At 44.6% G+C, this 24,937-nt stretch overlaps 1 protein-coding gene across 1 annotated transcript in view; it reads left to right on the forward strand.

Annotated features, from left to right (window-relative positions):
* The first annotated feature begins 17,810 nt into the window (after nucleotides 1-17,810).
* Nucleotides 17,811-24,937, forward strand: part of LOC106588725 (1-acylglycerol-3-phosphate O-acyltransferase ABHD5) — a 10,744-nt gene continuing 3,617 nt past the window's right edge. Inside the window, exons 1-6 of the mRNA XM_045709586.1 lie at nucleotides 17,811-18,064; nucleotides 18,314-18,399; nucleotides 19,318-19,429; nucleotides 23,706-23,765; nucleotides 24,603-24,688; nucleotides 24,822-24,937. The exon at nucleotides 24,822-24,937 is cut by the window's right edge and continues 392 nt beyond it. Of these exons, the coding sequence (XP_045565542.1) occupies nucleotides 23,725-23,765; nucleotides 24,603-24,688; nucleotides 24,822-24,937 (243 nt within the window). The 5' untranslated portion in view covers nucleotides 17,811-18,064; nucleotides 18,314-18,399; nucleotides 19,318-19,429; nucleotides 23,706-23,724. The remainder of the gene's footprint in view (nucleotides 18,065-18,313; nucleotides 18,400-19,317; nucleotides 19,430-23,705; nucleotides 23,766-24,602; nucleotides 24,689-24,821) is intronic.

Raw genomic sequence — 24,937 nt, forward strand, 5'->3', positions numbered from 1 at the left:
GCGGAACCATGAAACGGACGGAAGAAGCACAGGTTCCCACTGGGCATAGATCCCTGAATGTCAACTTGATGAAATTCAAAAGGAGCGTACCCACCTGTAGTAATCCTGCTCAGTACGAGAGGAACCGCAGGTTCAGACATTTGGTGTATGTGCTTGGCTGAGGAGCCAATGGTGCGAAGCTACCATCTGTGGGATTATGACTGAACGACCTGATTCTGGGTCAGGGTTTCGTGCGTAGCAGAGCAGCTCACTCGCTGCGATCTATTAAAAGTCAGCCCTCGATCCAAGTTTTCTTGGGGACAGAAGGTGTCTTCCTCCACCATCCTCCATCTTTACTTACCAGGGTTACCAGGTGCACGCAGAAGGGCCAGGTGCCAGAGGCCAGACACAGGGTGTGAGAGAGCCCAGGCAGGCGGGTAGAAGGTGTAAGACACTCTGGATAGGTAGGGGGCAAGGTGGTGGTCATCCATCCCCCCGGGCTCATCCTCTGGTGGGACTGAGAGTCAGGTTGGGACTAGCTGTGGAAGTCAAAGGGTCACCAGGTGCACAAGGAGGCCTCCCTCAAGGCGGGGGGCACTCAGAGTCCAAGCAGGGGCAGGGGCTGGGGGCAGCACTCAGGCTGAGTGCTTCCCCCAGGTGCACAGAGCCTTTTTCAGGTTACCAGATGCATGTGGTTCCTGACAGCGGGACTATAGACATCTTAGAGTATAACTTACTCCCTGGAATTACTAAGGCCAAGGGAGACTGGTGTTGACCGGGTAGGGAGAGTTGGTGTGCAGGCCTGTAGATCTATAGTTCCAGGGAGTAAGCTATACACTCTCAGGCCCAGGGAGAGGGCAGGCAGGCAGGCAGGCTGGCAGGGAGTGTAGGCCTAGAGGCCAGAAGTCAGAGGTCACCAGGTCAATGGGGGCCTGCCTGGAGGTCAGGAAGGCCCCAAGGAGAAGGCCCAAGTGAATAGTTGTCTGAGTGACACTGTCCTTCGGGGTGCAGAGCAGGCAAATTAATGTAAAATCATGTGAGAAAATTGACAGATAAAAGGGTGTGAAATGTGTAGGTCCACTGAGTGTACATTCTGAACCTTGTTTGAGGTCAGTAGGTCACATGGCCAAAGAGCTAATGACATTCTAAAGATTACAAAATGTATGTAAAATCGTGTGAGATGAAAATGGACAAACTAAAGGATGTGCTATATATTGCTAGTGAGTGGATGTTCTGAAAGTAGTTTGATGGTTGTAGATCATAAGAATAAGGAGCTATTGACATTTTAATCTTTAAAAAATTATCATAAAATCTCATGAGATGCAAATGGACAAACAAAAGGCTGTGCAATGTGTAGGCCCAATGAGTGTACATTATGAGCCTTGTTTGAGGTGTGTGGGTCACATGACCAAGGTGCTATTGAATTTCAAAAATTGTAATAAATGATTTAAAATAGTGCAATGTGTGTCTATGCCATCGGGTTAACTAGAACCAGTTTTGAAAGTAATGGTTAAAAAGCTAATGAAATGAGAAAAATTTGATTTGTCACTATGTTGACGGTCCTCAACTGCTGTTGGTGGACGTAAGGAAAACTACAGACGAATATCCGTCGAATATCCAACCTGAATCTGTCTTTACCTCGGTTTGCCTGAGGCTGATGTACGCGTGGACACATGCATATACACTCGCATTCAAATGCACGCGTGCACACACACGGACACACACACGTAAATAGTGCCGCACAATCACTGAAATGTATGTAGTTGGTCTAGCTGTTAGTTTTTTTGTTGTCTTTGATGTATTTTGTTTTTGCATTGTTTCTCTTTTGTAAATTTTGTAAATTTTGTCGCTCTGGACGGGAGACGGTTAGATGACTGAATGTAATGTAAATGTTGAGCGGCTTCACTGCATGTACATTGCATGTTTTAATATTTACATGTGTTTTTCATGATTAAAAAAATATATATAATAAAAAACACGTTATAGCAATCTGTCAGTCGATGACACAATCGATGACGTGTCAGGCAACAATTGGTTGATGCATACAATGTCTGAGCAGGAGACTGCAACCACAGTTTTCAATTGTGTCCTTTTAGCTTCACATCGCGCCTTATCCTTTGACTGTTTTTTTTTTAATAACTTTGTACCTTTTTTGAGTTCGCTTTTTACCATCATTATCATCTTGGAATCTGTTCAAATATCCTGGAAAACAATCAATCCCTTTATTACCCAAACCTTGGAACTGCGTATAAATGTGTGATAATTGCAATCAAGAAATCTCGAAAGTTGCCCAGTTTCCCTGATCTTGCTATGGCAAACAAGCTGGTTTTACCATACTGTAATTGTCATTTCTGCAGAGTGATTGTTTTCTCAACTAAAACTCATGAAGAACTACCCAAGAAGCATTAGGCTCAGTCTGATATGCACTTTTAAACACCTGAGGAAGCTCCACTCATTGCACTGGCACTGTAGCCTTGACCACTGCATTTGTTCACTGACATCCCCTCATACTTTCATTCATTAAATTTTTTTGTTTTTCTTTCACATTCCTGAAGCTGTTCTGTTGGATTTCTTCTACAGTCCTTGAGCACATGGTCAATACAGATGAGATAGAAAAGATGCCCAAAACTCCAAATAGACAAATGTGAAGTATAAAGGGGAAGGTGAGACTGATCTACGCTGGCACTGGGGAAACTGGCTTTCGAACAGCTTGAAAAGGCAATCTGATTTTCTATGAGGAAGACCTGACTAAGTGTGATATCGACATCAGTGAAGCATCACTATACTCAGGATAGTGCGTGCAGATCTTCAGAGAGGAGTGTGGGCTGTACGAGGAAAAGGTGTACTGCTTTGTGCATCTGACCATTCAGGAGTTCCTAGCCGCTCTGTATGTGTTTCTCTCATTCAACAACAGCAATGCTAATCTAATGACAGAAAAGAAGCCAACCTCACAAAAACTTCTGAAGATGTTCAATGAAAATCCTACAACCAACCTCCACAAGAGTGCAGTGGACAAGGCCTTAGAGTGAGAATGGACACCTGGACCTGTTCCTCCGCTTCCTTCTTGGCCTCTCTCAGGAGTCCAATCAGACTATTCTACGAGGGCTACTGATACAAACAGGAAACAGAGAAATGAGGTAACAGTCAAGTACATCAAGAAAAAGATCAGGGAGAATCACTCTCCTGAGAGGTGCATCAATCAGTTACACTCTAGTGGAGGATGTACCTGAGGTCAGGAAGTCTCTCAGAACTCTCCCCTGCACAGTGTTCAGCTCTGGTCTTTGTGTTGCTAACTTCAAAGAAGGAGCTGGAATGTGTTCGATCTGAAGAAATGCTCCAGATCAGAGGAGTCTTCTGAGGCTGCTGCCAGTAGTCAATGTCTCCAGAACAGCTCTGAAGTTAATACCTAACATAGACATATGACAAAGATCAGAAGAAACCATTCATTTGTATTACTAAATGTATACAATGTTGTTAATATAAATGACATGTTAATGATAAGCTTGGCCTATATATATGTCTTATAGGTTGAATCAATGTAGCCTCACAGAGAGATGTTATGTAGCGCTCGTCTTAGTTCTCAACTCAAACTCCTCAACTCAAACTCCTCAACTCAAACTCCGCACACCTAAGAGAACAGGACATTGAGAGACAACGACCTGCAAGATTCAGGAGTGAAGCTGCTGGACTGGGGAGTCCACACTAAACTGGAGTCCCTGAGGTTGCTATTCCGCACTGTAAACTGGAGTCCCTGAGGTTGCTATTCCGCACTGTAAACTGGAGTCCCTGAGGTTGCTATTCCGCACTGTAAACTGGAGTCCCTGAGGTTGCTATTCCGCACTGTAAACTGGAGTCCCTGAGGTTGCTATTTCGCACTGTAAACTGGAGTCCCTGAGGTTGCTATTCCGCACTGTAAACCCTGAGGTTGCTGTTTCTGTACCTTTTCATCAAGTGATGATTGTTGTGATGTTCACTAAATCTGCATGTCAACAATAGGCATAAAAATGCATGTATTCAAAATGCCTGTGCAGCAGCACAGCTACATTGATAATGTGACAAACTCTCACAGGATAATGCCAAGTTAATGAGTATTCATCTAACAATAACCCATGTAATGAAATACGTTTAAAAAAAATGCTCAGTGCAGTTCCATTGACTTTAGAAGCAAATGTTTTTCCCTGTGCTGCAGTAGGCCTACAGGTTAACTTTCGAAGCACCCAAATGTACAGAATGTTTAGTTTAGAAGTTTACAAACTGCAGATTGAGAGAAAATATTTTTAAAAACAATGTTTCCATCCAGCAATTTTTATGTGAGTAAATTACATGTTGGATAGAAAAAAACAGGCCTGATTGAAACAGTATAATTGTCGGTAAACTTTCCAAATGGCAACAAACAAAACATTTGTCTGTGAAATAAATCAGCTGAAAAATGCAGTACAAATGCTTTGATGCACATTTTTGGGAGATATAATAACCACAATGTCGCAGTAGACTTGCAGTCATGCGATGCTTTGTTGTGTGGTCTTCCAAGTACTATCAGGTATGAAGGTAAGACCCAGACGCAGACAAGGTCGAATTAACAATGATTTAGTAATCCAACAGGGGCAGGCAATAGACAGGTCAAGGCTGGGAGGGGTCAGTAAACCACAGGTGGAGCAAAGGTACAGGTCGGCAGGCAGGCTCAGGGTCAGGCAGAGTGGTCAGGCAGAGTGGTCAGGCAGGCGGGCTCAGAGTCAGGACAGGCAAGCGTCAAAACCAGGAGGGCGAGAAAAAGAGAGACTGGGAAATCAGGAGCTGAGAACATAAATGCTGGTTGACTTGACAAACAAGACGAACTGGCAACAGACAAACAGAGAACACAGGTATAAATACACAGGGGAAAATGGGCGACACCTGGAGGGGGTGGAGACAATCACAAAGACAGGTGAAACAGATCAGGGTGTGACAAGTACGACTTGGAAAAGCATGCACACTGAATAGTTTATTCGGCTACATATTAAATAATGAACTTCACAGGGTGGTGAAAGTGCACAGTGATGATGAGCTTGATGCTCCTTTCCAATAAATATGGAGGTTCCTAATTTATGCTGGTGACATGATGATCAGTGCTTAACATTCAATTGACAAATTAAAATGATCTTGCTCTTATCCATATCATAAAGCTTAGGCCTCTACACTCCATGTGCTATATCTGCGAGCTTGTGGCTAGAGTGCACATGCCAAGACCAGAGTGGGCACATTTGCTCTTTATCGCAGACTTTTTGTGCCAAAATCATCGACAGAGTTAAAAATGGGATGGAAACACATCGTATTTAAAAATTGTATTCAATAAATTATAAGTTATTAGACAAAGTGCTTTTTATTTGCAAGAAGCCAGTTTGATGGAAACAGACCACTGCTGGTTAAATTAGCATATTTTATGTGTGAGAACATTAGAATATTTACTTGAAAATCTTTCAACAAAATGATGGAAACCTGACTATAGACATGAATTGCTTATTCAATTAACATAAAAATAGTTTTATATGAATATGTGTAAAAACTTTCAATCATTATTTTTTATTTGAATTCATTTAAATGTCAAGTGTAAACCTGTACAGCCAAGGGGTTACATTTGTATAATGGGTAACAGTAGTGTTAATGAAATCCTGATAAACTCTCTACAGGCTGTCAGGTTGTCTGGTCACAGAGGAAGGATGTGCTTCTTTGGCCTCAGCTCTCAAACTCTCCACACCTGACAGAGCTGCACCTGACCTACAATTACCCAGGAGACTCAGGGGTGAAGCTGCTCTCTGCTGGAGTGGAGGATCCACAATGGAGACAGGAGAAACTCAAGTATGCAGAAAGTGTGTTGTTGTTGTGCGCTTGATCCCTTTAGCCCAGCCCCTGTCCTGCTTCCATACTGAAGAACAGTATGCTTGTAATGCATTAGGCCCCCTCACTCATAACAAAACATGATGCACTCTTGAATTAATGCATTAAGTGTTGCTATATTACCTTATGTAAGGTGTGCTAAGGGGACATGACTGTTAATAAGCTCTTACAATCCACTGGGCACAATTGAATCAATGTTATTTCCACATCATTTCAGCATTGCAAAATCTATGTAATGATATTGAATCAACGTGCAAAACTCATTGAATTTGCAAAAAGTCATCAAAGAAATGAAACACCCCAACAACACCAGCTACCCGGGTGCAGATCACATGGACGTCGATTAAGGCAGCCCCCCTGCACCTCTCTGATTCATAGGGGTTTGAGTTAAATGTGGAAGACACATTTAGGTTGAATGCATTCAGTTGTGCAACTGACTAGATATCCCCATTCCCTAATTAATTTATAAATAGGCTTTCCTTAAAAGTTCTGGATAATTGAAAAACATCTAAATATTCTAATATGTATAATTCTGTGTATCGGTATCCTTCATCAGATTCCTGTGATCTCACACTGGACCCAAACACAGCACACAAATGACTCCCTCACTCTGAGAAGAACAGAAAGGTGAAAACGGGGATAAAGGTTTACCAGTATCCTGGTGAACAGATAAGAGTGGTCTGTCATCAGGTGCTGTGTAGAGAGGGTCTGACTGGGCGATTCTACTGGGAGGTAGAGGGGAGTGGGTCACTGCCAAATATAGGAGTAATATGTAAATATGCATACTGTGTAGAAAAGGACAATGGTGTTTGTTATGATGTAATAGGATAAAATAACAATTCCTGGAATCTGTATTGCGCTGATGGCGGTGCCTACATGGTCAAGCACAATAATAAAAGCACTAATATACAGTGCCTTGCAAAAGTATTCATCCCCCTTGGCGTTTTTCCTATTTTGTTGCATTACAACCTGTAATTTGAAATTGATTTTTATTTGGATTTCATGTAATGGACATGCACAAAATAGTCCAAATTGGTGAAGTGAATTGAAAAAAATAACTTGTTTAAAAAAATAAAGTAAAAATTAAAAACGGAAAAGTGGTGTATGCATATGTATTCACCCCCTTTGCTATGAAGCCCCTAAATAAGATCTGGTGCAACCAATTACCTTCAGAAGTCACATAATTAGTTAAATAAAGTCCACCTGTGTGCAATCTAAGTGTCACATGAAATGTCACATGATCTCAGTAGAAATACACCTCTGTTCTGAAAGGCCCCAGAGTCTGCAACATCACTAAGCAAGGGGCACCACCAAGCAAGCGGCACTATGAAGACCAAGGAGCTCTCCAAACAGGTCAAGGACAAAGTTGTGGAGAAGTACAGATCAGGGTTATAAAAGTAAATATCCGAAACTTTGAACATCCCATGTAGCAACATTAAATCCATTATTCAGAAATGGAAAGAATATGGCACCACAACAAACCTGCCAAGAGAGGGCCGCCCACCAACACTCACGGACCAGGCAAGGAGGACATTAATCAGAGAGGCAACAAAGAGACCAAAGATAATCCTGAAGGGGCTGCAAAGCTCCACAGCGGAGATTGGAGTATCTGTCCATAGGACCACTTTAAGCCGTACACTCCACAGAGCTGGGCTTTACAGAAGAGCGGCCAGAAAAAATACGCAAATGTGTTTGGTGTTCGCCAAAAGGCATATGGGAGACTCCCCAAACATATGGAAGAAGATACTCTGGTCATATGAGACTAAAATGTAGCTTTTTGGCCATCAAGGAAAACGCTATGTCTGGAGAAAACCCAACACCTCTCATCACCCCAAGAACATCAAATCAAATCAAAATCAAATGTATTTATATAGCCCTTCTTACATCAGCTGATATCTCAAAGTGCTGTACAGAAACCCAACCTAAAACCCCAAACAGCAAGCAATGCAGGTGTAGAAGCACGGTGGCTAGGAAAAACTCCCTAGAAAGGCAAAAACCTAGGAAGAAACCAAGAGAGGAACCAGGCTATGAGGGGTGGCCAGTCCTCTTCTGGCTGTGCCGGGTAGAGATTATAACAGAACATGGCCAAGATGTTCAAATGTTCATAATTGACCAGCATGTTCAAATAATAATAATCACAGTAGTTGTCGAGGGTGCAACAAGTCAGCACCTCAAGAGTAAATGTCAGTTGGCTTTTCATAGCCGATCGTTGAGAGTATCTCTACCGCTCCTGCTGTCTCTAGAGAGTTGAAAACAGCAGGTCTGGGACAGGTAGCACGTCCGGTGAACAGGTCAGGGTTCCATAGCCGCAGGCAGAACAGTTGAAAGTTGAGCAGCAGCACGGCCAGGTGGACTGGGGACAGCAAGGAGTCATCATGTCAGGTAGTCCTGTGGCATGGTCCTAGGGCTCAGGTCCTCCGAGAGAGAGAAAGAAAGAAAGAGAGAAAGAGAGAAAGAGAGAATTAGAGAGAGCATACTTAAATTCACACAGGACACCGGATAAGACAGGAGAAATACTCTAGATATAACAGACTGACCCTAGCCCCCCGACACATAAACTACTGCAGCATAAATACTGGAGGCTGAGACAGGAGGGGTCAGGAGACACTGTGGCCCCTGATACCCCCGGACAGGGCCAAACAGGAAGGATATAACCCCACCCACTTTGCCAAAGCACAGCCCCCACACCACTAGAGGGTCAACCTTGTAGAACATATTCTGGGCGTTCTGCCAGATCATCCTAAGGAGGGGGTCATGTCGCACCCCCTCATATCTTTACCAAGCACAGGCAGGAACCAAGGATTATTTATGACACTAAGACAAGATTACAATTTTCAAGGCTGTCTCTTCACATTATAAAAATTTCCATCACAGTACCCTTCCCCAGATCGGTGCCTCGACACAATCCTGACTTGGGGCTCCATGGACAATTCTTTCGACCTCATGGCTTGGTTTTTTTCTCTGACATGCACTGTCAACCGTGGGACCTTACATAGATAGGTGTGTCTTTCCAAATCATGTCCAATCAATTGAATTTACCACAGGTGGACTCCAATCAAGTTGTAGAAACATCTCAAGGATGATCAATGGAAACAGGATGCACCTGAGCTCCATTTCGAGTCGCATAGCAAAGGGTCTGAATACTTATGTAAATGAGGTATTTCTGTTTTTTATTTTTTATAAATGTGCAAACATTTCTAAAAACCTGTTTTTGATTTTTCATTATGGGGTATTGTGTGTTGATTGATGAGGAAGAAAAATGTATTTAATCCATTTTAGAATGAGGCTGTAATGTAACAAAATGTGGAAAAAGGGAAGGGGTCTGAATACTTTCCCAAATGCACTGTATATGATGTGAAAACTGTTTTTCAAATGGGACTCTCACCTATTTGTTAAGACAAAGCAAACATCCATGGAAAATACTATACGCTCGATTTCCCTCAATCTTGTGGCACACGGTGTTGGCAATTTTCTCAGAAAAGTCCAACTTCTGGGAGGCTACCCTCTTCTCTTCCATGAAACCCTTTCATTATGCTGCCACCACCATGCTTCACTGTGGGGATGTTTTTCATCAGCAGGGACTGGGAAACTGGTCAGAATTGAAGGAATGATGGATGACACTAAATACAGGGAAATTCTTGAAGGAAACCTGTTTCAGTCTTCCAGAGATTTGAGACTGGGACAGAGGTTCACCTTCCAGCAGGACAAAGACCCTAAGCATATCGCTAAAGCAACACTCGAGTGGTTTAAGGGGAAACATTTAAATGTTGTGGAATGGCCTAGTCAAAGCCCAGACCTCAATTCAATTGAGAATCTGTGGTATGACTTAAAGATTGCTGTAAACAAGCGGAACCCATCCAACTTGAAGGAGCTGGAACAATTTTGCCTTGAAGAATGGGCAAAAATCCCAGTGGCTAGATGTGCCTAGCTTATAGAGACATACCCCAAGAGACTTGCAGCTGTAATTGCTGCAAAAGGTGGCTCTACAAAGTATTGACTTTTGGGGGGTGAATAGTTATGCACGCTCAAGTTTTCTGTTTTTTTGTCTTATTTCTTAATTGTTTCGCAATAAAAAATATTTTGCATCTTCAAAGTGTTGTGTTGTGTAAATCAAATTATACAAACCCCCCAAAAATCCATTTTAATTCCAGGTTGTAAGGCAACAAAATAGGAAAAATGCCAAGGGGGGTGAATACTTTCGCAAGCCACTGTACCTGTCCCCTCCTTCCACTTCCACAGAGTAGGGGTGTATTTGCCTGGCGGGCTGGTACACTATCCTTCTACAGCATCTCCTCTGACAAACTGACCTACCTGTACACATTCCACTCAAACATTCACTGAGCCCCTCTACCCAGGGTTTGGCCTTGGGGTTGACTCCTCATTTTCCCTGTGCCGGATAAAATTGACTCCTGGGTCCTGGAGGGACACACACACACACACACACACACACACACACACACACACACACACACACACACACACACACACACACACACACACACACACACACACACAAAACACAGATAAATACAGATGCTAACATTTCAGGAATATTTTTTGTGAATAATAACGTGTATGTTACGTTTATCTGTCAGATTGTTGACACAATAATCCTGCTTCTTTGTAAACTGTTGCAATAGCAGTACTATGACTTGAATTTAAACCATGTCACATATTGACTAAATCAAGAGCAATAAAGGTGTTTTTAAAACAGATAAAAGACAATGCTTTTATGCTACTCTTATTTCTAAGAAGAAAATGAATGTCCATAATAAAGTGCAGTAATGAGAGGTTTATCTCACTGTTCCACCTTCCACTGACTCCTTCATTTCACAACTCAGGCTGACCCAGTGTCCACATTACTGTTAAAATAAATAAACGCATCCTGCTCCCCTCCCTGTCACGAGATATGTATTTTTATAGTGGATTAGAATGTACAGTGCATTTGGAAAGTATTCAGATCCCTTGACTTTTTCCACATTTTGTTACATTACCGCCTTATTCTAAAATTGATTAAATTGTTGTTTTTTTCCTCATCAAATCACAATACCCCATAATGACAAAGCAAAAACTGTAAGGACAGACGCTGGGAGACAAGAAGCTAGTACAGGGAGTGAATATTTCATGAATACAGACAGGAAACAAACAGGAAACAAAACACGAACAGCGTCTGGACAAGGGACACATAATGACATTAATTCTGAGGAAGTGACAGATATAGGGGAGGTAATTAATAACGTGATGGTGTACAGGTGATTCCAATGAAGCGCTGATGCGTGCAACAATGGTGACATAATGATAAGTGGGCATAATGATAAGCAGCCTGGCGACCTCGAGCTCCAGAGAAGGGGAACGGGAGCAGACGTGACATAAACTGGTTTTTAGACATGTTTGCATATTTATATATTTTTAAAACAGTAATACATTTACATAAGTATTCAGACCATTTACTCAGTACTTTGTTGAAGCACCTTTGGCAGTGATTACAGCCTCGAGCTGTTACGCGGAGCGGAGCAGGTGAACCCAAGAGCAGACTCAGACGAGGAGACTGGGATAAGGTAACCAAGGTATTTACTGAAAAACAGTGGGAAGATGGGGTGCAGCCCAGGGAAAGCGGGTTGCAGGGAGCCAGGTGCTGAGGCTGAGGCTTGAGCGAGGGGAGTTGGGGCTGGGTAGGCAGATCCGGAGAGGAATCCAAGGAAGCAGTAGAGTGGGGGGTCCAGGACAGGGTAGCAGGACTGACGAGACGTGGGACTGGAGACAGGTCAGAGTGGACAGAACTGTAGCAGAGAGGAAAACAGCATCAGGCAAGGGAAAACAGGCACAACACGAAAACAGGATCTATGCAGGAACAAACTGCTAAAAACCGCAGACTGCCTGAGCAGAGGTTACGATCTGGCAGCGTGGAAGTGGCAGGGCTGAGTATTTGTAGATGTCTTGATTATGGAACAGGTTGCAGCTGGTGGGGATCTGCTCTGCCTCCAGCACACCTGTCTCCGCCCACACACACACACAGAGAGAGAGAGAGAAAGAGGGAGAAGGCACTGGGGGAGTGGGAGCAGGTTAGAGAGACACAGGATGAGTAGTAGAGGGCGTGGCAGGTGCAGATGTAACACGAGTCTTCTTGGGTATGACACTACAAGCTTGGCACACCCGTATTTGGGGAGTTTTTCCCATTCTTCTCTGCAGATCCTCTCAAGCTCTGTCAGGTTGGATGAGGAGTGTCGCTGCACAGCTATTTTCAGGTCTCTTCAGAGATGTTCGCTCGGGTTCAAGTCCGGGTTCTGGCTGGGCCACTCAAGGACATTCAGAGACTTGTCCCGAAGCCACTCCTGTGTTGTATTGGCTGTGTGCTTAGGGTCATTATCCTCTTGGAAGGTGAACCTTTGCCCAATCTGAGGTCCTGAGCACTCTGGAGCAGGTTTTCATCAAGGATCTCTCTGTACTTTGCTCTGTTCATTTTCCCCTCGATCCTGACTAGTCTTCCAGTCCGTGCCGCTGAAAAGCATCCCCATTGCATGATTCTGCCACCACCATGCTTCACCGTAGGGATGGTGCCAGGTATCTTCCAGACGTGACGCTTGGCATTCAAGCCAAAGAGCTCCATATTGGTTTCATCAGACCAGAGAATCTTGTTTCTTATGGTCTGAGAGTCCTTTGGGTGCCTTTCGGCAAACTCCAAGAGGGCTGTTATGTGCCTTTTACTGAGGAGTGGCTTCCGTCTGGCCACTCTACCATGAATGCCTGATTGGTGGAGTGCTGCTGGTTGTCCTTCTGAAAGGTTCTCCCATCTCTACAGAGGAACTCTGGAGCTCTGTCAGCGTGACCACCTCCCTGACCAAGGCCCTTCTCCCGTGATTGCTCAGTTTTGCCAGGCGGACAGATCTAGAAAGACTCTTGGTGGTTCCAAACTGGGCACCACTGTGATATTGGGGACCTTCAATGCTGCAGACATTTTTTGGTACTGTCGTGGAAATTCTACACAGAAACACTCGAAGTCAATATAAAATAATAATGATTTATTATCAGCGCGCTGAAGAGGTTCCAACCAACTCAATGCACCAAGTACAAATGTCGATCAGGAGCTCTCTCTTTTGGGGCAGTCCTCTTATCCCTTATAAGAGGACTGCCCCAATCAGAATTTCACAATCAGAATTTCACATTGAGCTAGCTAAATAAGGCAGGTCGTAGCTAGTGTTTCTATATGGATATAGAAAAGGTATAATGTTTTAGATATGACTTATCGGTATAGACACATTATAGACACGTTGCATAGGCATAGTTCATAGGGTTGGTTCCTGCATGTGTCTGGCACCGTCTCCTATCTTAACTTGTAGAACATATTCTGGGCGTTCTGCCAGATCATCCTAAGGAGGGGGTCATATTGCACCCCCTCATATCTTTACCAAGCACAGACAGGAACCAAGGATTATTTATGACACGAAGACAAGATGAACATTTTCAAGGCTGTCTCTTCACATTATAAAAATGTCCATCACAGTACCCTTCCCCAGATCGGTGCCTCGACACAATCCTGTCTTGGGGCTCCATGGACAATTCTTTCGACCTCATGGCTTGGTTTTGTTCTCTGACATGCACTGTCAACCGTGGGACCTTACATAGATAGGTGTGTCTTTCCAAATCATGTCCAATCAATTCAATTTACCACAGATGGACTCCAATCAAGTTGTAGAAACATCTCAAGGATGATCAATGGAAACAGGCTGCACCTGAGCTCCATTTCGAGTTGCATAGCAAAGGGTCTGAATACTTATGTAAATAAGGTATTTCTGTTTTTTATTTTTAATACATTTGCAAACATTTCTAAAAACCTGCTTCTGATTTTTCATTATGGGGTATTGTGTGTTGATTGATTGTCACGTCCAGACCAGTAAAAGGGGTTATTTGTTATTGTAGTTTGGTCAGGGCATGGCAGGGGGTGTTTGTTTTGTGTGGTTCGGGTTTTTTGGTTTATGTTCTACATTTTCTATTTCTATGTGTTTATCTAGTTTCTCTATTTCTATGTTGGGGTTTTGGTAGGACCTCCAATTAGAGACAGCTGGTTGTCGTTGCCTCTAATTGGAGGCCATATTTAGTTGGGGTTTGTTTCACTTGTGTTTTGTGGGTGGTTGTTTCCAGTATAGTATGTGCACCTTACTGGACTCTTTTCGTCGTTTGTTTTGTTTAAGTGTTTTTCTTTAATAAATTAAAGAATATGATCAATATACCCGCTGCATTTTGGTCCACTCCTTACGACGAACGTGACAGAACCACCCACCAAAGAAGGACCAAGCAGTGGAGGAAGGATCAGCAGGAGAGCTTCTTGGAGTCGTGGACATGGGAGGAAATATTAGATGGAAAGGGACCCTGGAGGCAGGCTGGGGAGTACCGGCGACCGAAGGAGGAATTGGAGGCAGCAAAGGCAGAACGACGGAAGTATGAGGCATTATATCCTCCATTTCAGGAGGTGAGGAGGCAGCCCCAAAATATTTGGGGGTGGGGGGCACACGGGTAGTTTGGCTGGGCCAGGGGTGAGCCCTGAGCCAACTCCCCGTGCTTATTATGGGGAGCGTTTGGCGTGGAGAGCACCGTGCTATGCGGAAGTGCGCACAGTCTCGCCCATCCGCACGCACAGTCCGGTGTGGTCGATACCAGCCCCCAGCAAGTGCCGTGCTAGAGTGGGCATCCAGCCAGGAAGGAGTTTGCCTGCTCAGCACATCTGGCCACCAGTGCGTCTCCTAGGCCCAGGCTACCCTGCGCCTGCTCTACGCACGGCAGCCATCATTCCTCAGCACAGCCCAGTTAGCCCTGTGCCAGCACTCCGCCCGTGCCGGGCTACAGTAACAACTCAGCCAGTACGGGTTGTGCAGGCTGTGCGCTCCAGACCTCCAGTGCGTCTTCAAGACCCAGTGTATCCTGTTCCTGCTCCCCGCACTAGCCCTGTGGTGTGTGTTACTGTTCTGGCGCCTCCAAAGCCAGCCCCACACATCAGGCCTCTAGTGCGCCTGCCCAGTCCAGTACGTCCTGTTCCTGCTCCTCGCACTAGCCCTGAGGTGCGTGTCAATAGTCTGGCACCCCCAAAGTCAGCCCCACGCATCAGGCCTCTAGTGCGCCTGCCCAGTCCAGTACGTCCTGTTCATGCTCCTCGCACTAGCCCTGAGGTGCGTGTAAATAGTCTGGCGCCTCCTAAGCCAGCCCCACGCATCAGGCCTTCAGTGCGCAGTCCCAGTCCAGAGCTTCCGGCAACAGTTCCCTGTCCGGAGCTTCCGGCGACAGTTCCCCGTCCAGAGCTTCCGGCGACAGTTCCCCGTCGCCGGAAGTTCCCCGTCCGGAGCCAGCAGAGACGGCCCACAGTCCGGAGCCTGCAGAGACGGCCCACAGTCCGGAGCCTGCAGAGACGGCCCACAGTCCGGAGCCTGCAGAGAAGGCCCATAGTCCGGAGCCTGCAGAGACGGCCCACAGTCCGGAGCCTGCAAAGACGGCCCACAGTCCGGAGCCTGCAAAGATGGCCCACAGTCCGGAGCCTGCAGAGACGGCCCACAGTCCGGAGCCTGCAGAGACGGCCCACAGTCCGGAGCCTGCAGAGACGGCCCACAGTGCGGAGCCTGCAGAGAAGGCCCACAGCCCGGAGCCTGCAGCGACGCACCTCAACCCTGAGTCTCCAGCGACGCACCTCAGCCCGAGGTCTCCAGCGACGCACCTCAGCCTGAGGTCTCCAGCGACGCACCTCAGCCCGAGGTCTCCAGCGACGCACCTCAGCCCGAGGTCTCCAGCGACGCACCTCAGCCCAGAGCCTTCAGCAGTGGTCTACAGCCCTGAGCCTTCAGCGGGGGTGGGCAGGTTAGAATGGGGACTAAGGCCGGAGCCAGAGCCACCTCCATAGTTGTAGGATGGGGGGGGGGGGTGTAGCACGGGAGCCGGGACTGGCCACCCTCCAATCCCTCCCTTTAAATTTGGGGTTCTTTTTTGTGGGGTTTTGGTTTTGAGGTGCATTCGGGGTCTGCACCTTTGGGGGGGGGGGGGTTACTGTCACGTCCTGACCAGTAAAAGGGGTTATTTGTTATTGTAGTTTGGTCAGGGTGTGGCAGGGGGTGTTTGTTTTGTGTGGTTCGGGTTTTTTGGTTTATGTTCTACATTTTCTATGTGTTTATCTAGTTTCTCTATTTCTATGTTGGGGTTTTGGTAGGACCTCCAATTAGAGGCAGCTGGTTGTTGTTGCCTCTAATTGGAGGTCATATTTAGTTGGGGTTTGTTTCACTTGTGTTTTGTGGGTGGTTGTTTCCGGTATAGTATGTGCACCTTACTGGACTCTTTTCGTCGTTTGTTTTGTTTAAGTGTTTTTCTTTAATAAATTAAAGAAGATGATCAATATACCCGCTGCATTTTGGTGCACTCCTTACGACGAACGTGACATTGATGAGGAAGAAAAATGTATTTAATCCATTTTAGAATAAGGCTGTAACGTAACAAAATGTGGAAAAATGGAAGGGATCTGAATACTTTCCCAAATGCACTGTATATGATGTGAAAACTGTTTTTCAAATGGGACTCTCACCTATTTGTTAAGACAAAGCAAACATCCATGGAAAATACTATACGCTCGATTTCCCTCATTCGTGTGGCACACAGTGTTGTCAAGTTTCTCCGAAAAGTCCAACTTCTGGGAGGCTACCCTCCCCTCTTCCATGAAACCCTTTCATTTACGGATAGTTGTTAGATTTTGTGACAAAGTAGAGTTTTTTTTATTTTTATAAGATGATATGCCTTGACAAATGAAAATATTCCTTCCTGTGAACTTGGTGCCACTACGTCACATGGACCTTTGACTATAGTTACAGTATTTATTACAGAATGACAACTCAGTGAAGATAAGATTATTCACCCTTCGATATCACTATGAAGACAGACACACAACCACCAGTCATCCTAGTAGCCAGCCACATAACTTTGTGACATTCAGAACGTTTTTCAAACCTGGTAATTAAAACAGAGAAATACAGCATCATGGAATATTTTACATTTTGTTTGTTTTTTTACACTGAAATGACCCAGTAGATTAGTAGCCTATCCTATTTTACTATTTAGCCAGAGGGACACCTTGTCGCACATTGGTTGGAATGTAGTTTTTTCTTTGTTTAATAAAAAAAAAAAAAACATGTACTATTTAAATAGCTAGACTACTGTAGACAGAGGACCAATGTTCCCGCAAAAAAATGTTGGCACTGAGCAAATCTGCTGAGCACAAACGGCAACTTCCGGCACGCATTTACTGTGAACACTGAGGCTGTGCTCACTTTAAGTTAGTTTTAACAGTGGCCAAGTAGGCTACTGTGGCATAATGTAGTCCTACCAGAGTGGCCTTCCGTCAAAAACAATGGAGAACATGCATCCCATAACATTTTCACATGGAAATAACTGTTATATCATTCAGCCTACAGTAGCAGCCAATGTGTGGTGTTCAATGTAGGCCTACATTCCATGAGACTTTTGATAATAACATGCAGAGCTTGACATTAACCTGTTTATCCACTTGTCCTTCAGACAAGTGGTCCTACCATTATTACAGAGAATCAGACAAATTAAGTTACTCTCTGCCTATTGGCTACTTATTTTGAGACGGTCTTGAATAAACTACAACACCGCCCCTTTAAGAAATAAAAAAACAATTTACCTGACACTTTTCAAAGATGGCTATAATAAAAAGATATATAGCTATATAAAAGAAAAACATGTGGCTAGAAATGCACTCCCCCATTGTTGACTAGAAATGATCTATAACTGGGATTATAGCTCACTAACTAGCAAAGAAAATGAACAAATGTTCACAGGTGGCTACATGTAGCTCTCGCTTTGATCTCAGAACAAATGGGCATACTGTAGCCTATACACAGTCCAGTTCAAAGTGAAGGCACAGATCCATATATGGCAATGTCTGTTTGCATATAGGCCTACTGCAGCTCTGATTGGTCATGGCACACTGGTCTGTGTAGAGCATGGGCCTGAGTGTGCCTCTCAATGCAATAGAATCCTACTCCAATGCGCTCTGCCCACAAGAAAATATCTTGCAGTTAGTTATGCAAACTAAATCGTGCATAGTTCATTTGTTTCGGTATGTTACCTTGAAAGTGGCTAACATTTCGTTGATTCGATCACAATTTCCACAGTAGAGCAAAACGTTAAGTGTTAACTAAAAGGGGAAAACTCAAGAAAGGTGAGTGAAGTTCAATGTCATGCTTCTCTACTTGGTTGGTCTCTGCACAGCAGTCTGATGGGAACTACGTGCACAGCTTAGAGGGAAAATTGCAGAGGACATTTTAGGAGTTCGCTATAAGGCTATCTTGTTTGTTCAGTCTGACTCCGTGATAGCTGGTCAGAGCTAGAGTTCAAAGTTCACTTATTGAGTTTTCTTCGAGAACATCAGCGGGATCATTTACGCAATTGTGTGTGTGTGTTTGTGCAGGTCCAGATGGATCTCCAGTTGGCTTCCATCCTGGTGTCCCACCTCCCTCTCTCAGCTGAAGGATGCAGAAGACAAAATGCTCAAGGGTAAGAGTGTGTGTGTGTGTGTTTCCCCTCCTAACTATCATACTTACATATCTCCTTACATACCCAGACTGGCCGGACCACTGGGTTCGATATACACACACACACACACACACACACACACACACACACACCGCAAGCACGTATACTATACACACATTGCATACACTACATGCATGCACACACACGCACACGCACACCACACACACACACACAACACAAGTGGAAAGAATTTTCAGATGTTTCAAAACCAAAGGTGTTAAGACAACATATCCCTCCCTCCATTCCTCTCTATCCTCTCTCTCCATCCTTTCCTCCATTCCTCCCCAGTCCTCTCTCTCCATCCTTTCCTCCATTCCTCCTCCATCCTCTCTCTCCATCCTTTCCTCCATTCCTCTCTATCCTCTCTCTCCATCCTTTCCTCCATTCCTCTCTATCCTCTCTCTCCATCCTTTCCTCCATTCCTCTCTATCCTCTCTCTCCATCCTTTCCTCCATTCCTCCCCAGTCCTCTCTCTCCATCCTTTCCTCCATTCCTCCTCCATCCTCTTTCTCCATCCTTTCCTCCATTCCTCTCTATCCTCTCTCTCCATCCTTTCCTCCATTCCTCCCCAGTCCTCTCTCTCCATCCTTTCCTCCATTCCTCTCTATCCTCTCTCTCCATCCTTTCCTCCATTCCTCTCTATCCTCTCTCTCCATCCTTTCCTCCATTCCTCCCCAGTCCTCTCTCTCCATCCTTTCCTCCATTCCTCCTCCATCCTCTTTCTCCATCCTTTCCTCCATTCCTCTCTATCCTCTCTCTCCATCCTTTCCTCCATTCCTCTCTATCCTCTCTCTCCATCCTTTCCTCCATTCCTCTCCATCCTCTCTCTCGATCCTTTCCTCCATTCCTTCCTTCTTCTCCTCCTCTTCTCTCTCTCAGGTCCTATGTTGATCCAGACCATCAGGTCAGATTTTAAACAGAAGTACTCTTCAGTGTTTGATGACAACACCAATTCAGACTACATTTACCATCTTAACGCACAGATGCCAAGGTACAGTAGGTACACACACACATAAATGTACACGCACACACACACATACACTAACACCCGTTCTCTGTCCATCAAATCAAATCAAATTTTATTGGTCACATACACATGGTTAGCAGATGTTAACGCGAGCGTAGCGAAATGCTTGTGCTTCTAGTTCCGACAGTGCAGTAATATCTAACAAGTAATCTAACAATTTCACAACAACTACCTTATACACACAAGTGTAAAGGGATGAACTAGAATATGTACATAAATATATGGATGAGCGATGGCCGTGCGGCAAAGGCAAGATGCAGTAGATGGTATAGAGTTCAGTATATACATATGAGATGAGTAATGTAGAGGGTATGTAAACATTATATCAAGTGGCATTGTTTAATGATACATTTATTAGTGATACATTTATTACATCCAATTATTAAAGTGGCTAGAGATTTGAGTCTGTACGTTGGCAGCAGCCACTCAATGTTAGTGATGGCTGTTTAACAGTCTGATGGACTTGAGATAGAAGCTGTTTTTCAGTCTCTCGGTCCCAGCTTTGATGCACCTGTACTGACCTCGCCTTCTGGAAGATAACGGGGTGAACAGGCAGTGGCTCGGGTGGTTGTTGTCCTTGATGATCTTTTTGGCCTTTATGTGACATCGGGTGGTGTAGGTGTCCTGGAGGGCAGGTAGTTTGCACCCGGTGATGCGTTGTGCAGGCCGCACTACCCTCTGGAGAGCCTCACGGTTGTGGGTGGAGCAGTTGCCGTACCAGGCGGTGATACAGCCCGACAGGATGCTCTCGATTGTTCATCTGTAAAGGTTTGTGAGTGTTTTCGGTGAGAAGCCAAATTTCTTCAGCCTCCTGAGGTTGAAGAGGCACTGTTGTGCCTTATTTCACCACGCTCTCTGTGTGGGTGGACCATTTCAATTTGTCTGTGATGTGTACGCCGAGGAACTTTAAACTTTCCACCTTCTCCACTACTGTCCCATCGATGTGGATAGGGGGTTGCCCCCTCTGCTGTTTCCTGAAGTCCACGATCATCTCCTTTGTTTTGTTGACATTGAGTGTGAGGTTATTTTCCTGACACCACACTCCGAGGGCCTTCACCTCCTCCCTGTATGCTGTCTCGTCGTTGTTGGTAATCAAGTCTACCACTGTAGTGTCGTCTGCAAACTTTATGATTGAGTGGGAGGCGTGCATTGCCACGCAGTCATGGGTGAACAAGGAGTACAGGAAAGGGCTGAGAACCCACCCTTGTGGGGCCCCAGTGTTGAGGATCAGCGTGCCAGATGTGTTGTTGCCTACCCTTACCACCTGGGGGCGGCCCATCAGGAAGTCCAGGATCCAGTTGCAGAGGGAGGTGTTTAGTCCCAGGGTCCTTGGCTTAGTGATGAACTTTGTGGGCACTATGGTGTTGAACGCTGAGCTGTAGTCAATGAACAGCATTCTCACATAGGTGTTTTTTGTCCAGGTTGGAAAGGGCAGTGTGGATTGCGATTGAGATTGTGTCATCTGTGGATCTGTTGGGGCGGTATGTGAATTGGAGTGGATCTAGGGTATCAGGGATGATGCTGTTGATGTGAGTGCTACGTGGCGGTAGTCATTTAGGCAGGCTACCTGCACTTTCTTGAGCACAGGGACTATGGTGGTCTGCTTGAAACATGTAGGTATTACAGACTCAGTCAGGGAGAGGTTGAAAATGTTAGTGAAGACACTTGCCAGTTGGTCCGCGCATGCTCAGTACTCGTCCTAGTAATCTGTCTGGCCCCACGGCCTTGTGAATGTTGACCTGTTTAAAAGCCTTGCTCACACCGGCTGCGGAGAGCGTTATCACACAATCGTCTGGAACAGCTGGTGCTCTCATGCATGCTTCAGTGTTGCTTGCCTCGAAGCGAGCATAAAAGGCATTTTGCCCATCTGGTAGGCTCACATCACTGGGCAGCTGGGTTTACCTTTGTAGTCCGTAATAGTTTGCAAACCCTGCCACATCCGATGAGCTTCAGAGCCGGTTTAGTAGGATTTAACCTTAGTCCTGTATTGACACTTTGCTGTTTGATGGTTCGTCTGAGGGCATAGCAGGATTTCTTATAAGTGTCCAGATTAGTGTCTCGCTACTTGAAAGTGGCAGCTCTAGCCTTTAGCTCGTTGTGGCCCTTGCCTGTATTCCATGGCTTCAGTTTGGGATATGTACGTACGGTCACTGTGGGGATGACGTCGCCGATGCACTAATTGATGAAGTCAGTGATTGAGGTGGTATACTCCTCAATGCCATTGGATGAATCCCGGAACATATTCCAGTCTGTGCTAGCAAAACAGTCCTGTAATGTAGCATCCGCGTCATCTGACCACTTCCGTATTGAGCGAGTCACTGGCACTTCCTGCTTTAGTTTCTGCTTGTAAGCAGGAATTGGGAGGATAGAATTATGGTCAGATTTGCCAAATGGAGGGCGAGGGAGAACTTTGTACATGTCTCTGTGTGTGGAGTAAAGGTGGTCTAGAGGTTTTTTTACCCCTGGTTGCACATGTGGCTTGCTGGTAGAAGTGAGGTAAAACGGATTTAAATTTGCCTGAATTAAAGTCCCCAGCCACTGGCAGCACCGCTTCTGAACGAGCATTTTCTTGTTTGCTTATCGCCTTAAACAGCTCGTTGAGTGCGGTCTTAGTGCCAGCATCGGTGGTAAATAAACGGCTACAAAAAATATAGATGAAAACTCTCTTGGTGGATAGTGTGGTCTACAGCTTATCATGAGGTACTCTACCTCAGGCGAGCAATATCTCGAGACTACCTTAATATTAGACATTGCGCACAAGCCACGACTCAGTGAAACATAAGATATTACAGTTTTTAATGTCCGTTGGTAAGATAGTCTCGAACAGAGCTCATCCAGTTTATTCTCCAGTGATTGCACGTTGGCCAATAGAACGGATGGTAGAGTCGGGTTACCCACTCGCCGACGAATTCTCACAAGGCACTCTGATCTACGCCCCATGTATTTCTTTATTTTCTTTATGTGAATGATGGGAATTTGGGCCTTGTTTGGGAGCAATATTATATCCTTCGCATCAGACTCATTAAAGAAAAAATCTTCATCAAGTTCGAGGTGAGTAATCGCTGTTCTGAAATCCAGAAGCTCTTTTCGGTCATAAGAGACGGTAGCATCAACTTTATGTACAAAATAAGTTACAAACAACGCAAAAAAAAACACAAAATTGCACAATTGGTTAGGAGTCTGTAAAACGGCAGCCATCCCCTCCGGCTCCATTATATTCCATTCCAATATTATGTTCCAATTAATATTTTTTTATGATTTAAAAACGACTATTGAAAACCTTTTGCTCCTGGATTAATTTTAAAGACTGCTGAGATTTAAAATCTTCCATTTATAAAATAATATTTACTGCAATTGTACATAATGGATTGTATGGAAAAGGAACAACAAAGAAAATGAATGTTCAGGTGAGTTGAAAAGAGGGACTTTCCTCATAGTGCGGATATTAATGGTGACTTGCCCCCCCCCCCTCCAAATAAAACTGATTAAATGGATTTTAACACACTTGTGTAAAACCGTATGCCATAATCTTCTACCGGGAAAGTAGCACGCCCGGGGCGGGGGGCTGTTACCCTGGTACTTAAAAAAAACGCCCCTTTTCTAAAACCAACATTTCATTAAATAACTAAAACCCATTTATTTATTTCCCTTTATAGTTTATTCGCATAAGCATGACCTTCATCCACATACCATTTTATTTTTCTCCAAAAGTTAGACATTGTTCTTAGGGGGGGGCTTGTTACCCGCTAGTACCCTACTACTGCCTCCCTCCGTGGTCCCCATACACTCTCAGGAGATGTCTTATATAGTGGATTAGAATGTATATGATCTGGAAACAAACTCAAATAGGACTCTCACCTATTTGTTAAGACAAAGCAAACACCCATGGAAAATAGTATACGCTCGATTTCCCTCGTTCGCGTGGTGCGCAGTGTTGGCAACTTTCTCCGAAAAGTCCAACTTCTGTGAATTCCAACTTCAGGGAAGGCTACCCGGTTTTGTCGCTGGAATCAAGTGCATGATATATATATCTATAGGCAACCTGCTGTAATTCAGCCAATAACATAGCGAGTTACAAATTCGGTAATACGACAGAAAACAGCGTCGAGTCGAATTATTTTTCAATTCCTTCTCTAACATATCGATTAGCTACTATTGCGCCTAAAGGTGTGTGTGTGTGAGGCAGTCTCTCTCTGTTGCCAATCACCACTCCTACTTTGTTTCTCTGCATGGATGACAGATAATCATCACAGTTCACTATGAGGAGGATGGCGAAGGATCTGCAACCAGCCGAGCAAGGGTGAGTAGACCTAGGTTTTAACCAAGGTATTATGGTGCGCTATTCTAGAGTTCCAAATCCATCATTTACAGAATACGCTTTCAGGAATGATAGGTTAGGCAACTTCGTTGCGCTATATGTCTCCAAAGTAAACATCTTGTAAAAATATTTTAAAATGCTTAGTTACTTGATGAAGTGCTATAATTCAAACACCTATTGCGCCTCTTCCATGAAACCCTTTATAGTCTCTGAAATATTTTAGATTTGTTTTTTAAAGTTTTTTTAATGAAATGATACGCCTTAACAAAGGAAAATATTCCTTCCCGTGAACTTGGTGCAGCTACATCACTTGGACCTTTGACTGTAGTTACAGTATTTATTACAGAATGACAACTCAGTGAAGATAAGATTATTCGACCTTGGATATCACTATGAAGACAGACACACAACCACCAGTCATCCTAGTAGCCAGCCAAATAACTTTGTGACATTCAGAAGGTTTTTCAAACCTGTAACTAAACTTAAGACATATCATGAAAGTTGTTTTTATTACACTGAAATTATTACCCAATAGATTACTATTTAGCCAGAGGGACACCTTGTTGCACATTAGTTGGAATGTAGCTTTTTCTTTGTTTAATTTAAATTAAACATGTACTATTTAAATAGGTAGACTACTGTAGACAGAGGACATTATTGTAGGAGTGTGTTACAATGCTGTCCTGTTTGTGAAGTCTGACTCAATGATAGCTGGTCAGAGCTAGTTAGAGGCTAGTTAGAGGTCAAAGTTCACTTATTGAAGTTGAAGTTCAGTTGTCTTCGAGAATATCAGCTTGATCATTACGTGTGTTTGTGCAGGTCTGGGTGGATCTCCAGTTGGCTTCCATCCTGGTGTCCCACCTCCCTCTCTCAGCTGAAGGATGCAGAAGACAAAATGCTCAAGGGTAAGAGTGTGTGTGTGTGTTTCCCCTCCTAACTATCATACTTACACATCTCCTCTCCTCTCCTCTCCTCTCTTTTACGCTCTCCCTCCCTGTTCCCTCTGTCTTTCTCCTCCATCCCTGTCTCCTCTCACAGCTGTGAAGGCCCCATTCTCCAGGCAACATGTCCGGATATCCAACGGCAACTATCTCTGGACCTTAGCCTTCACCTCTCACATCAAGCCCCATCCCTCTCTCCCACCCCAGCCTCAG

The sequence above is a fragment of the Salmo salar genome, chromosome ssa27 (genome assembly GCF_905237065.1).
Source record: "Salmo salar chromosome ssa27, Ssal_v3.1, whole genome shotgun sequence".
Classification (NCBI taxonomy): domain Eukaryota; kingdom Metazoa; phylum Chordata; class Actinopteri; order Salmoniformes; family Salmonidae; genus Salmo; species Salmo salar.